At 37.2% G+C, this 14966-nt stretch overlaps 1 protein-coding gene across 1 annotated transcript; it reads right to left on the bottom strand.

The window, feature by feature from the left end:
• Window positions 1-706: 706 nt before the first annotated feature.
• ccnk (cyclin K) lies at window positions 707-14752 on the bottom strand. Its single transcript, XM_048206312.1, has 11 exons — window positions 14588-14752; window positions 12623-12911; window positions 12402-12483; window positions 9199-9330; window positions 9009-9114; window positions 8840-8897; window positions 7228-7397; window positions 6842-7044; window positions 4286-4319; window positions 4104-4172; window positions 707-2446 (listed from the first exon to the last, which is right to left on the bottom strand). The coding sequence occupies exons 2-11, from the start codon at window positions 12823-12825 to the stop codon at window positions 1872-1874; spliced, it is 1632 nt and encodes a 543-aa protein (XP_048062269.1). The 5' UTR covers window positions 12826-12911; window positions 14588-14752; the 3' UTR covers window positions 707-1871.
• Window positions 14753-14966: the final 214 nt, after the last annotated feature.

The following is a 14966-nucleotide window of genomic DNA, read 5'->3' as shown; positions in this document are numbered from 1 at the left end:
CCATACAAAGGTTCCGCCAGAAGTGGACACTCGTGCAACGTAAGCAATGACGTACATCCGAGTCAACGAGACCGAGTGAAGTTAGCGAGGGAAGGGCATTTAAAAACCGAACTGGATCGCAGCCTGAGGCTATTGGCAGCTGAAGGTTTTTTTTCAGGGTTGGAGCTAAACTCTGCAGGACAAAGGCTCTCTAGGACCGAACTTGCCTACCGCTGCTCTAACCATTAGGCCACAACTGCCCCTTTGGAAATGCTCTGACCCACTATTTGGGCCTTGTAAAAGTCACTCAGATCTCTTTGCTTGTCTTTTTTCCCTGCTTCTAAAACACATGAAATTCTGACTGTTCACTTGCTAATATATCCCACCCCTTGTAACAATATAATTGATGTTACTCACTTCACCTGTCAGTGGTTTTAACTGTTGTGACTGATCAGTGTATACTGTCACACATCTTGGGATGCTTTTTCTTCTGTCATTCTAAGCATGACTAGTTCATTCCGCCAGGAAACGGCACAGGCAAAGATTGTAAGAGCCTTTCCCACACTATTCTCATGTTGAACCAAATCATTTTTCAAACCTTGTGGCTATACTTGTGTGGCACAATATGTATTTTAATGTTTATCCAAATACAAAATTTGTATATAGTTTTTCTGGTAATTGATAGCATGACAGTGGTGCAGTTTAACATAAGACAATTCAATAAATGCACAAGGGGAAAAAAGACTTTTATTATCTGCCTAAAAAAACAAAGCAAACACAAGGTGGTTGAGCACAGCAAGTCCTTTGCCGATCAACTATTAACCAAACTAAGGCACATACGGGAAACTATGAAACTAACAATGTCCATCAATCAATGCACTTGACCTCAAGTCAGTCAAAGATGCCAGAAACGCATCTGAATAAAAGGACTGCTAAGGATGATTTTTGGGATATTTTCCGCATGTTGCTAAGAAAATAATATGAATTCTCCAATACACCAACTAAAAAGCAAAGGCAGAGGGAAGTGAAGACATAACACTGAAGAAAAAAAATATCTTTAGTTCCCTAAAGATATTACAGAATAAATCATATGTACAATCAAGAATTCATAATTCAGAAAGATGTTCTGGAATGTAAGTGGTGATGTGAATGAATTTAAAGGGATGGTTCCTCCAAACTGAAAATTCTCTCATTCACTCTCATGTCATTCCAAACCTGTATGATTTTTGTTTCCAAGGAACACACTGAGATTTTGATGAATCTTCACCTCTTGTCAGATCTTTTCATACAAAAACCATTTATATTGACCAGAAGCTATGAGAATAAAAAAAAAAGATAATTCATACTACAAGTGCACTATATTTCATGTCTTCTGAAACCAAACAACTGCTTAGTGTGAGGAGCTTTAAAGCTGAAATCAGCTCTAAAATCAGATTTAAATTCTGTCTTAAATGACTTCAGAAGACTTAATGTCATATTGACCAAGTCCACTTTTATAATTTTTTTTTTTGTCCTTTTTGGAGAATGGCCACCCATGGTCACTGTAAACCACTGTATGAAAAATAGATTCATGAAGATTTTACAAAATTATCTTTCAGACATTTTTAGAACAACATGAGGGTGATTTTGAGGTAAACTATCCCTTTAATTCGAATAAGTGGAGAGGAAGTCTCCTGAATGGTGAAACCCTGAACCCAAGCGGAAGTCTGTGGTAATTCATAGCCTCCCTGACACTCAAATTCCACCAGTGTTCAACTTGGCAGCTGAATCTGTACCTTTCTGTGAAACCTGCATCAGAATACATATTAACCTGGTATAGACAGTGTATATTGTTTACAGGCACATGTATCATGGGCCTAAACCAAGGTGTGAAGAACTGATTTCATCACCTCTCATCTCATCCATGCCCCTCTGTTCATTCCTGCCACAGGCGGCATGGCGTGGGGCGGCATCGGCACCTGAGGTTGGCCGGGCGGGCCGGGAGGAGGTGGGTACCCAGCGGGAGGTAAGCCCATGACCGGAGGGGGCACATTGTGCCCTGGTGGCATGCGTGGGGGTGGAGGGGGGTAGCTGGGGTTGTAGCCTGGAGGGGGATAAGATGGGGTGGGTGGCGGCAGATTAGGAGGAGGGTAAGTGGCTGGGGGAGGAGGACCTGGAGGCGGGGGATTTGGATAGACGTGCGGGTGGTAAGGTAGTCCGTACGAAGGGGGCATGGGTGCGTAAGAGGGCCCTTCGGTCTTCATCATGGACTGCAGACTCTGAAATCCCTCCCCAGACATGTACGAACTGGACGTGGACATTCCCATGATATAGCTTGAGGGAGGAGGGGGTGGAGGGCGGTGAGGTAGAGGCGGCGGGGCCCCATGCGGCAGAGGAGGAGCCGGCCCTTGTGCTGGGTCCATTTCAGCTGATGTGGCTGGTTCTGCTTCAGCAGGAGGCGCTGGGATGGCAGATGGAGCCTTGCGATCTATGTATGGGCAGATGTCAGAACAGTTTGTTAGTATCATTGATACACTATCTAATAAATAGTCACGGATTAAAAAAAACAAAAAAAAAACAAACATCAAATACCAAATTTTAATTAAAATTACAATTGTGATTTTTTTAAAACAGTATTAAAAATGATTATTATTATTGTTTTACTTGACAAGACAGCCATAAATATTAGTATTGTAATTTTACGGTTGTAAATTACAATACTAATATTTATGGCTGTCTTAAGGTCTTCGTTTTTAAATGTTAAACCATGAATTCTAATTTTGACGGAAAACACAGGGAAGCCCTTAAAGATTCCCTTTTGTTGATAGGTGCTTCTAATTACAAGTATGGGAAGATAGTTCCCATGTTGCATTCCCAAACACGTTCAAGCAACCCAAACTCAGAGCAGATGAAGATGAAGTTCGTGTGGAACAGCATTTACTGCAAATTGAGCCGGTCTGAGATGCCGCAAACAGCAGCAGATCATGAGCTGTTCACATGTAAGATCACAGCGCAGCGCTTCACCGTGAAACACGCAGCACATATATTTACTGCTAATAGATATACAGACAAGCTGCTGTGAGCATGTAAGATATGCCGCTGCAGCATAAAAACACATACATAAATCCCGTAGCAGATCTAGGTAGGTGGAGCATGTGGTAATAATGGGGGAGGTGGAGGGTTTCAGAGGAACTTTGATAGTGAGCTGTAGGATAAGCCTACAACAAACACTGAACCAGACTATCTATGTTGAGCTATATGAATTATAGCAAAAAAAACTCATTGGCTGCAGGATCAGCAGAGCCATTTTAAATAAAATGTTTAAACTAACGTTACAATCAGCTTGAGCCTATAATTAATTAGATGCTATCATTGTTTTATCCTGCTAATTATTATTTTATACCCATAAAAATAATTATAATGCCAGATAACGATCACCTGCTTTTTTTCCATTGCTAATGTTAGGCGTGTTATCTTAAGAATAACATTTATTAATTGCTTATGAAGTCCACATTTAAATTTACAGAGAAAAGCTCAAGATATCCCATCCTGTGTCAGTTAGCAGTTTACTGTGCCCATTTTGTCGGTGTGAAATAACACAGAAAGAAAATTAATAGTTATTTATTTATCTTCAATCTCCCCTAGAAGCTCCGACAGTCCTCAGACAACTGTCAATCAACTGTGAATCACGATGACACGCCCCGTTTCTATAGCACCAAATTACTAGCTAAAATCAAACTTATCCCAAAAACGAACAATTGAATATAAATCAGCATGATAACTACCTTAAATGACCAAAACCATATTTCGGAAAATTTTATTTGAAGCATAATTTATTTTTATGTTTTAAACTTTTGAACAGTAGTCCAGGGGGCATCAAAGAGCCCGCAGCTTCACTTTTCAGGACGTATGAGGCACACCCGGTTTGTATATGCATTACTAAAAGCAGTTTGTCTGAATTACCAGGATGCAGAGTAATCTATCCTGTAATAGAGACAATTTTTTCCTATAACCCCACTGGGCAATCCCCTAATGGTTATGTAAACAATGAAATCAGATTACTTCATATTTTGGTTTATGATGAGCAATGAACATGCATCCAAAGATTTATTCTGCTGCCTATTTCAAACTGCAGAAAGCCTTACCTGGGGGTTGGGACACAGGAAGAGGGGGCATAGGACTCTCCAGCCGTGGTATCTTAGACCCAACTTGCTCTGAAACAAAGACAAAGAGAAATGGACACTTAATACAACAGGTAATTCATCATCTCACAATAGACATTCATTATCATGACACTATAAAATGTCCTCTGAATGCAGTGATTTACCTGCTGGGGCTTTAGGTTCATCTTTGGGAGAGACCTACAAAATAAAATAAAACATTTTATATTACAGTCTTTAAAACTCTAACAATTACCATAGGAATGTAACAATTCCATTCATTTTCTCCTTAATGAAACTTATTTTTTAAATTTTTTATTTAACACTCCTGAATTGAATTGCACCAAAGTGCATTTTTTTTAACCAAAACATCAAAATTAAAGTTTTCATTCAAAACCAAAACTAAAATAAATATTATTTAATAACCAATTAATAAAATGTATTAATTAAATCAACACTCAAATAAAAACTTAGTTGTAAAAAGAGTTGTATAAAAGGAAAAAAAAGATATTATAGGTATAAGAGGTATATAAACATTTACATTGCATTACAATTATGAGACTTTGTTTCATATCAAAAGTAACAAATAGCAAAGCACTACATTTCATTTTCAGCCAATTTTTTTTTTTTTTCTTTTGACAGATCTACCATGAGTTCCAAAATTTAGGGCTGGGTATTGACACAAATTTCATAATTCGATTCACAAGCTTGAGATTCAATTCAGATTCAATTCGATATTGATTATTTTGGATATTTATCAGATACAGTATATGGCAAATTTTCTACATTTCATTTTCAGCCAGTTTTTTTATTTTATTTTGACATCTACCATGAGTTCCAAAATTTAGGGCTGGGTATTGACACAAATTTCACAATTCAATTCACAAGCTTGAAATTCAATTCAGATTCAATTCGATATTGATTATTTTGGATATTTATCAGATACAGTATATGGCAAATTTTCTCAAGGAAAAAACTTCTGAACTAAGTTCTGAACTAAAAAACCGAAACTAAAATCTCTGAACTAATGTAACCTATACATGGGATTCAGTTGGTACTACATTACTTATATTAAAAAAAAAAAAAAACATTTATTGACACAAGGGTTGGGTATTGACACAATTGGATTAGATTTTGATTTACAACCTTGCTATTTGATTTTGATTAGATTAACTTCAATTTAATACTAATTAATTTGGGGCCTATCAGGTAGGCTACAGTACACAGCAAATTTCCTTAAAGCAAAAAAATCTCACTCAACTAATGCTGTAAAATATATTTAACCCCAGTTACATAAGTATAATATTAAAAGATTAAAAAATTAATTAATAATGTTCTAATACATTTTTAATGACTTAAAGGTGTTATAGAGGATGTTTTCGATGACTGAGAAACCAAAGACTGTTAGTGAGTTTTTGAAATGAGCACATGCATAAGAACAACCCCCGTCCTTCACAGCTCATTTCGAGGGAACGCCTCCCAAAACTCGTGCACAAGTATTGGAACACAAGTGTTTGTTTACCACCAGCATTCGCTGTGTCGTGTTAGTGGATTCATTATGTCGGACTCACCGCAGGTAACTCATAATCTGCAGTTGTTACTCCTGACAAAAACATTGCATGCGGCGCCTGTGGAAAGTTACTGGAGCGCGCACATCTCTCATAAGGAATGTAATGGCAGTGATTGACAAGTCAGAGGGCCAAATCGCGTAAACGATTGGCTGATGTTTTTAAGGCCCTACCTTGTGCACAGATGATGTATAGTGATATTATTCCTTTCAGTGCACTTAATAAATAGTCTTTTATCAGTTAGTAAAGACAGTTTCAAGTAATATTGCAAAAATGTTGCAAAAAACAAAACATCCTCTATAATACCTTTAAGTATGTTTATACTATTTTTTTTTTAACTAAACATTTAAATGGTGGGTGTCATAAAATGGATTTATTCAAACATAAAATATTGAAGAAAAGGTTAAGTAAAAATAGAATGAATATGAAATATAGTGCATATATTTAGCTAAATGCTGCTTTCTAAGTTCATTTTTCTAGCTGACTAAAGTTTTTGGACATTGAACGGCTTTTCTGAGGTAAATGTGACATTATATAACATTGTTTACAAGCTGTTTTATTGACATCTTTCCGTGGTTGAAACACTGATTGATTGACGTCATTGCGTAGTGTAGAACGTCACGGCATTGTGAAGTTAACGCTTTTTGGACGTACGCCGAATGCGTATGGCTGTCGTGCCGGGACCTCATTATTTTACTTTATAAAGTTTTAAATAAGGATACTTGTCTTACACAAACACATCGATTTCGTTTCAGAAGGCCTTTATTAACCCCCTGGAGTTGTACGGATTCATTTTTTTATGGATGGATGCATTATTTTTGTCTTCAGAATTTGGGCAGCCATTCACAACCAATATAAACCTTGGAGGTTTAAGGATATTTTTAAATATATCTCCAATTGTGTTCGTCTAATAAAACAATCATATACACCTAGGATGGTTTTAGGGTGAGTAAATCATGGAATAATATTCATTTTTGGGGCAACTATCCCTTTCAAGAACTATACTACCCATAATCCTGGAGGCGGCAGTACCTTAGACCCACCAACTAGAGTCAGGATTGAATGGCTATGTGCCAGGGAAGTGACTGGAAAGAATCTGGGACACAAATTTGTGTTCTCCAAAATAAATCACCTGACTAAAAATGCTTTACTTACATGTTGCCGTTTAATCTTAGCGGGTGGGCTGGCCTGGGGCGAGTTTTTCTTGGAGGGAGGTTGAGCAGGTGGGTTCTGCCCTCCTGACTGGCCAGGCTGGGCAGCAGGAGGGGGCGGCGGTTTCTCTTTGTCCTGCATCTGAGGCTGCTGGGGTATCGGCTGCTTACCCTGCGAGTACAAATCCAAAATCTGGTGGCAGATGTCTGTAGAACACAAGAAATGGGTATGGAGATCAATAAAAGCTGGAAGTGAGCAGTACATTATGATGACAAACTAGACTACTAGGGTTAATGTTCCTATACCCAATTAATCATTTTGACAGAGGGACATAGAGTTTGAAATGCATAATGTCAAACACATTCATGTGCTCTACTGCAGTCTCTTACCCTCCAGGAGCTCCACCGGCACATCCTGTACAAACTGCTCCCACCAGCGGCGAGATGACTGCTTTGACGTCCACTCCTGAATGTCAAACTTACACAGCCGGCCGGCAAGGTACATGACTGCCACTGCTATGATCTCTGGCTCCCACTGGAGGGACAACATTGTGCAGAGACTGGAAATACACACAAACATTGTTAACACTGCGAAAGAGTCAAAGATGATACATTAAATATTTTGCTTGTAAAAAGAGGCCTTTCACATTCTTTTGTTGCTTTTTGGTGCAAAAGAACAATGTTCAAGATAATTTACTCACCCTCATGTCATCCAAGATGTCCATGTCCTTCTTTCTTCAGTCGAAAAGAAATTAAGGTTTTTGATGAAAACATTCCAGGATTATTCTCCTTATAATGGACTTCAATGCCCTCCAAATGGTTGAAGGTCAAAATTAGAGTTTCAGTGCAGCTTCAAAGAGCCTTAAACGATACCAGACGAGGAATAAGGGTCTTATCTAGTGAAACGATCATCATTTTAAAAAAAATTTAAATGTATATGCTTTATATATACAACAAATGATCGCCTTCCAAGTGGTTCCGCCAAAACCGCATTTTCGTATTCTTCAAAAAGCTTACGCTGTAATTCCCACACCTTCCCTATTTCTACTTACGGAACGAACGCAGCGCCAGTTCCATTTTTTGCGTAAGTAGAATAGGGAAGGCGTAGGACATACAGCGTAAGCTTTTTAAAGAATACGTACGTGCGGTTTTGGCGGAAGCACTTGGAAGGCGATCATTTGTTTATATAAAGCATATACATTTAAATTTTTCCGAAAATGGCCGATCGTTTCACTAGATAAGACCCTTATTCCTCGTCTGGTATCGTTTAAAGCCCTTTGAAGCTGCAATGAAACTGTAATTTTGACCTTCAACCGTTTGGAGGCCATTGAAGTCCACTATAAGGAGAATAATCCTGGAATGTTTTCATCAAAAACCTTAATTTCTTTTCAACTGAAGAAAGAAAGACATGAACATCTTGGATGACATGGGGGTGAGTAAATTATCAGGAACATTTTATTTGAAAGTGAACTAATCCTTTAATTTTTAATTTTAGTTTTAGTTATTTTAGTACATCTATTTAAACTAAATGAAAATGAGAAATGTTCCTTTGGCAACTAGCTGAAATAAAATAAGTTTAAGCTTTAAAATATTTTACAATATTTTTATTTCAGGTAAAACATGTTTATGGTTTTAGTGATAATATGGTTACATTTTATTTTGGTTACACTTTATTTTAGATACTCAGTACTTTTGAGAAAGGACAATGTAATATTTATTGACAACATGTACATACTATAGAGTTACGGTTTGGTTTAGGATTAGTAACTTGTAATTATGCATAATTAATAGTTACTATAGTAACTACAGTAACTACATGTAGTAACATGTAACTACATCACTTTAAAATAAAGTGTTACCAATAAATTGAGTTAACTATAATAACCCTGATATGAATATATGGCAATTGCTAAATGACAACAGAATCATGGAGACAAAAAATATAATGTTACAAATAATGAAATACAGTTTCATTGCTGATAATAAATAAAGTCAATCCAACCTGTCATTGACAAAGGTCCATGCCATCTGCACAAGCTTCTGAACTTTGTTCTTATCACCTGAAAAAAAAAAAAAAAAAAAAAACACCATCCAATGAGCAACATCACAACAAAGCAGCACTATACAAAAACAACTTAAATTGACTTCTTAAATTCAAATTGAAATAATACCTTTCAGCTGTTTAGCATAGCGCAGCAGAAACTGGTAGGGGTGTTCAACTTGTAAATCAAACTTGATTGTCTGGAGTAAAATTCTTTCCAAGACCATGACCTCTTCCTGTGGAGACATCCCATGAAAATCAGTGATGTTTAATACAGTGACATCACAAGAGAGAATTTATGTGATGACTGGGTTACAAACCTTTGGATCGTCTCCAAACTGTGCAAATTGCACATCGTTGAGCAGACTGCGAGCTGTTTTAATGATGTCTTTACATTTCTTGGGGGTTTCTTCCACTTTACCAGCCAAGAAGAGACAACAAGCCCCGGTCACCTGAGGGAAACGTAAATTAATAAACGTGTTTAAATTTAGAGTGTGCTACAGGCTACTGATCACCTTTTAACATACACACCGTTTACTCAGTCCCTGTCTTTCAACCAAGATCCTTTTAGTTCCCTCACACAACACAACAGAAATCAAGATCGATACATAAAACACACCATTCTGACACAACGACTTGTAAACGAGCCTGTATAATTCGCTCTTCCTCTTCTTCTCCTGAATCAGATTCTGGTTCAAAAATATATGGCTGAATTAAACCAGTATTTCCATCTGCCACTGTTTAGCATTTACTACAGTTGACCGAATGGATCAGGTGGTCCGAGCTGGTGTGACTGAGTGGAGGCGGTAACTAATTTGCATATTCATTGATTTGCGTAAACTAAATGAAGGAAGGGTGTACACTTACATTAAAACCATTTTAAGATGAAACAAAGAAACTATTTTCACAGGAAATGTTTAAATACGTTTTGATAATTTATAATAAGATAATTAATAAGATAATTTTAAGAGGTACAATTATTGACTATAGGGCAGGGGGACTTTAAAGGCCATCAAAATTAAAACATTAGTTCTGACTCCAAACAACTTTAAATAATCATAAATTGAACAACCATAATTTGAATCTCTGTAAGCGCTGTTCACCGAGCACTTACATAGATATACACAGGAGCGTTTGAAAGCAGGTGTCTATCAGCGGATCACTAATATATTCACTGATAGAGGCCTGCTTTCAGACTCTTCTGTGAGTATCTGTGTAAGCGCTTGAGCATGAAAGATGTCTATTTACATATCTGTTGAGCACGTGAACACAATGTCCAATCAGAGGTGTTTAAGAATCCACTCAAAATGCTATGGGGAAAATGTTGGTCACATTTTTAATATTTCAGTACCGAAGTACTGAAGTCGGTACTTTTGACTAGGGATGGGCCGATAGACGATGCCATCATCCATCACCGATGCTGACAGACATCACAATATTGAGCCGGCAACATGATTCCACAGGATTTGAACTAAACCACTGATATTGAAATGGCAGACCGTGGTCCACATCCGGACCCCAGCATGTTTTCATCTGGACCGCGAGACAGAACGCCAATTATCTTCATCCGGCTCAAGGGCACCCCAACCTCCCTCCTCCTCTTCTCCTGGTTGTGTGGCTAAATTTGGTTAGATACATGGCCAAAGTGGCGCCTGCAGATGTACGTCTATTGGCTATACGCACTGTTTACACCATACGCGCTCCTCCGACTGACCTGAGAAATGTTTTCTTGCGAATATTTCATCAGTTATTATGTGTGTCCCGTATTTCTGTCGACTGAACCAGCGATACCAATCATTAGTGAATTAATCATTCTTTTGTCTCGATTCTTTCTTTTCCGTAAATTGGCCAAACGTGCTTGCATAACGATCTGAAACAATTTGGCATCGGAATTTGTTCGATCTGAAACGATTTTTGCATTGGAAGTTGTTTCTCGGTCAGTAACAACAAATACAGAACAAATAGCGCTGTTTTCATGTGTTTCACTAGTTTACTTTGAACTATGCAGCACAGCCCAGTGGATAACGGAACGAATGCTTAAAGGGATAGTTCACCCAAAAATTAAAATTTGATGTTTATCTGCTTACCCCCAGGGCATCCAAGACATAGGTGACTTTGTTTCTTCAGTAGAACACAAATTGCGGTCTGTCAGTCGTATAATGCATGTTAATGGGAACTTCGTCTATAAGAGTAAAAAAAAAAAAAAACTTGCACAGACAAATCCAAATTAAACCCTGCGGCTCGTGACGACACATTGATGTCCTAAGACATGAAACGATCGGTTTGTGCGAGAAACCGAACAGTTTTTATATCATTTTTTACCTCTAAAACACCACTATGTCCAACTGCCCTACACATCTGGTTGGTGAGGTCTGAACGCGCTCTGACAACAGAAGTGATCTCTTGCACTCATTGAAGCAAAGTGCGAGAGATCACTTCCGTCATCAGAACGTGTTTTCTGACTTCACCAACCGGATGTGCAGGGCAGTTGGACAGTTATAAAAAATTATATAAATACTGTTCGGTATCTCGCACAAACCGATCGTTTTGTGTCTTAGGACATCAATGTGTCGTTACGAGCAACAGGGTTTAATTTGGATATGTCTGTGCATGTTTTTTTGACTCTTATAGATGGAATTCCCATTGACATGCATTATACGACTGACAGACCGCAACAGTTGAAGTTAAAAATCATCATTTGTGTTCTACTGAAGAAACAAAGTCACCTACATCTTGGATGCCCTGGGGGTAAGCAGATAAACATCAAATTTTCATTTTTGGGTAAACTATCCCTGTAATGGAGCTGCATTTATTCCTGGTCACCATTATTAAACAGCGTTGCGACATCCAGTGAGAAGCATTTCAATTCGACACACACTTCTCGGTTACAAACCACAAATCACTCGATAATTAAACTAGTTTTAAATTGGATGAAACAGCCTTAACATTCCCAATAAGACTGATGTGGAAAACAGGAGAAATGTGCCATGAACAAAGTTAGAAGACTTTTAAATCCCAAAATCACCTCACCTTAAATCATTCTTATTGGTAAGACAGTTAACCTTTTTAAGTCAAACTTCTTAATTTTTAATTTAACTACTTGAAAAGCCCTGCTCTAGTAGTTTTATCTAAAGCCAAATGCATTTAAGCCCTTTCAGCTCCATGCGCGCTCTTCTCTTTCTCCAGATGCACACAACATGTGTGTGTCCACTGGAGCGGAGCAGAGAGAGCGTTTTTAATTCATTATAATGATGTCAACGTCCATTGCGATGTTTTACTGTAGACATTGTCCAATGCCAGTTTGATAGACATCGCCCAACCCTACTTTTGATAACATTAGTCTATAGCCTACATTACATTGCAAAGGAATAGGAATCTCAAGTGCCTTTTTGCTTTATCACTACAAATGGAACAGATAATCCTAGATTCCTGTAGCTCCTGCCAAAAATCATAAAATTAAAAAAAAAGGGTAAACTATAAACAAATGGCAATGACCAGATTTTCAAGAGCATGTTGTACTTACATATCTGGGGAACTGTTTGAAAGAATGAAACATGTAAAAACGATGAAAGTATGTTATTCCAGTCGCCAGAGTGTCATAATGTCTTAAAAATTGGTTAAGGATAATATCAAAATCCTCTCAGTATTTAAAACTTAGACCTACCTACACAGATGTCAACAGAACAAGATGTACTTGCACTAAACTGCATTAAAAAGGTAGAAATGGTAGCAATGAAAGGATACAGTCCCAGACGTGTCCCGACGTCGAATATGAACCTGGCTCCCTCTCGTCTGTACCTGGCTTCTGTGGCTGGGTCCAGGCCATCGGACTGGGACGGGGTGTGAGCCAGATCCTTCTTGTCCCAGTACCAGCATGGCTTTGTGTGGTCCAGATTTGTGGCAAAACTTCCAGAAGTGGCGTTAGAGTTCTCCTTGCCGTCCTTCATTTGGAAGGAATTGAAGGCTGATGCCAAACTGGACTATCAGTCCGCTGCTGGACAGCAATAGCCGTGCAGATCTGTACTGCAAAAGACTGAAGATATCAGTTAGTTAGTTTTTGAATCAACATTGAACTGAAATGAAATGAACAATGATCTGGACATACTCTTGACAGTATTACAATCAGATATCATTACTGTACCATGATTATTAAAAGGAAATTCACAGTAAATAAGATCATCTGTGTCATGTGTAACGTATTTAAAGTTTAAAACACTTTTGTTTCGTAAGCTCAAGCGACATCACAGATACAGAGCACACTGAAATCCATTAAATACCAAACCTTTCAGATATCGCTGATCACGTATATTATGTTCCTAATGTAGCCGAATTATCCATGTAAATGTGAGGTTTATGTGGAAATAGCTCTTTCATCTTTTATCCCTCAATTACTTAGGACATTAATAGACAGTAGGAGCACACCGCTTCTAAAAGCGCTCGAGCAAGATCAGATTAATTACTTATCCTTCATTTTATAAATCATACATAGCAAAGAAAAATTCATCAATCTTACCGTTACCACATTATTGGCTCTTGTAGAGCTGCTTGACAGCTGAAAGTTGTTTCATAATTTATCAATTTTGCAACATTAACACTGTTATAATTGTCTTGTTTATTACTGTGAAGCTGTTTTGAAACAATCTGTATTGCATTAAAGTGCTATATAATAAATACACGTGACTTGACTTTTCACTGGAAATAAAGATTTTGGATTTCAATACCAATCACAAAAGTATTACCAAATGCATTACCATTATTTTTTGGACATGGTTATCACTGGACATTGTATGACGAGATGTTTCATATAATATCATGTGAAGACCAAGGTACAAAGCACGATAATCATTATCATAACATGGTATTATAAGGGTAAAGTAACAGGTTAAAATTTCAGGTTAAAAACTAATTTTGTTGCAATTTCCATTATACTCTATAAAGATTCTGATTAGATTATTAAATATTCAGTAATTAGGATATTATTATTCGATTCAATATTTTTAACATTGTTAAAGTAAACAAATGCAGTACTCAGTATTGTCAGTAAAGTAAAAATTTCATTTTTCATACAGTAATAATGTAGTAGTACAGCAACAATATAGTAACGCAGAATTACACTACTAATATGTATAATACTATACACAATTAAATTTGCATTTTTTTTCTCTTAAAAATCGTAAGAATTAACAGAAAATGTGCTTCTTGAAAACTCAGAACATTCTAAAATCTCCTTTATTTATTCTAAACAAAACAATTTCTTTCTTACTTATTTAAATTTTGGAGTGAATTATGACCTGGACATACTCTTGACAGTATTACAATCAGATATCATTACTGTACCATGATTATTAAAAGGAAATTCACAGTAAATAAGACCATCTGTGTCGTGTGTAACGTATTTAAAGTTTAAAACACTTTTGTTTCGTAAGCTCAAGCGACATCACAGATACAGAGCACACTGAAATCCATTAAATACTAAACCTTTCAGATATCGCTGATCACGTATATTATGTTCCTAATGTAGCCGAATTATCCATGTAAATGTGAGGTTTATGTGGAAATAGCTCTTTCATCTTTTATCCCTCAATTACTTAGGACATTAATAGACAGTAGGAGCACATCGCTTCTAAAAGCGCTCGAGCAAGATCAGATTAATTACTTATCCTTCATTTTATAAATCATACATAGCAAAGAAAAATTCATCAATCTTACCGTTGAAATATATGACACAATTATGATCTCGATGAGATTGGGCAGTTGGGTAGCGTTAAATACTTTAATTTTTGTCAATCTCACATTCACGACATGGAGGCGGCCATTTACAGCGCGTCTTCTTCTGACACTTCTCAGCGGCACCAGTGCGTCATTAACCCAACTGGAGCAGAATTAGTGCCTCCTGCAGGCCTGGAGGACAAAGCTCAAATATGCTACAGACACAACAAAACAAAAAAACATAATCCAAAGCTCATTACGTTGCTCCTGGAATTCTTAAAACTGGCATTTGAGCAATAAAATATGTAATAGATAATACCATCATCTACACTGACTGCACGACTATACTTTATTACACTAAACTCATGGAATAAGTTGC

This window comes from Megalobrama amblycephala, linkage group LG11 (genome assembly GCF_018812025.1).
Source record: "Megalobrama amblycephala isolate DHTTF-2021 linkage group LG11, ASM1881202v1, whole genome shotgun sequence".
Classification (NCBI taxonomy): Eukaryota; Metazoa; Chordata; class Actinopteri; order Cypriniformes; family Xenocyprididae; genus Megalobrama; species Megalobrama amblycephala.
This window is presented reverse-complemented; position numbering and strand designations above follow the sequence as displayed.

Bases quoted from the DNA above. Each gene is read 5' to 3' on its own strand.
- ccnk (XM_048206312.1), bottom strand. From the start codon at position 12,825: ATGAAGGACGGCAAGGAGAACTCTAACGCCACTTCTGGAAGTTTTGCC. The intron at 9,115-9,198 runs GTTTGTAACCCA...ATGTCTCCACAG, and splicing joins AGTTTGGAGACGATCCAAAG to GAAGAGGTCATGGTCTTGGA. The intron at 4,173-4,285 runs GTAAATCACTGC...TCTTTGTTTCAG, and splicing joins TGAACCTAAAGCCCCAGCAG to AGCAAGTTGGGTCTAAGATA.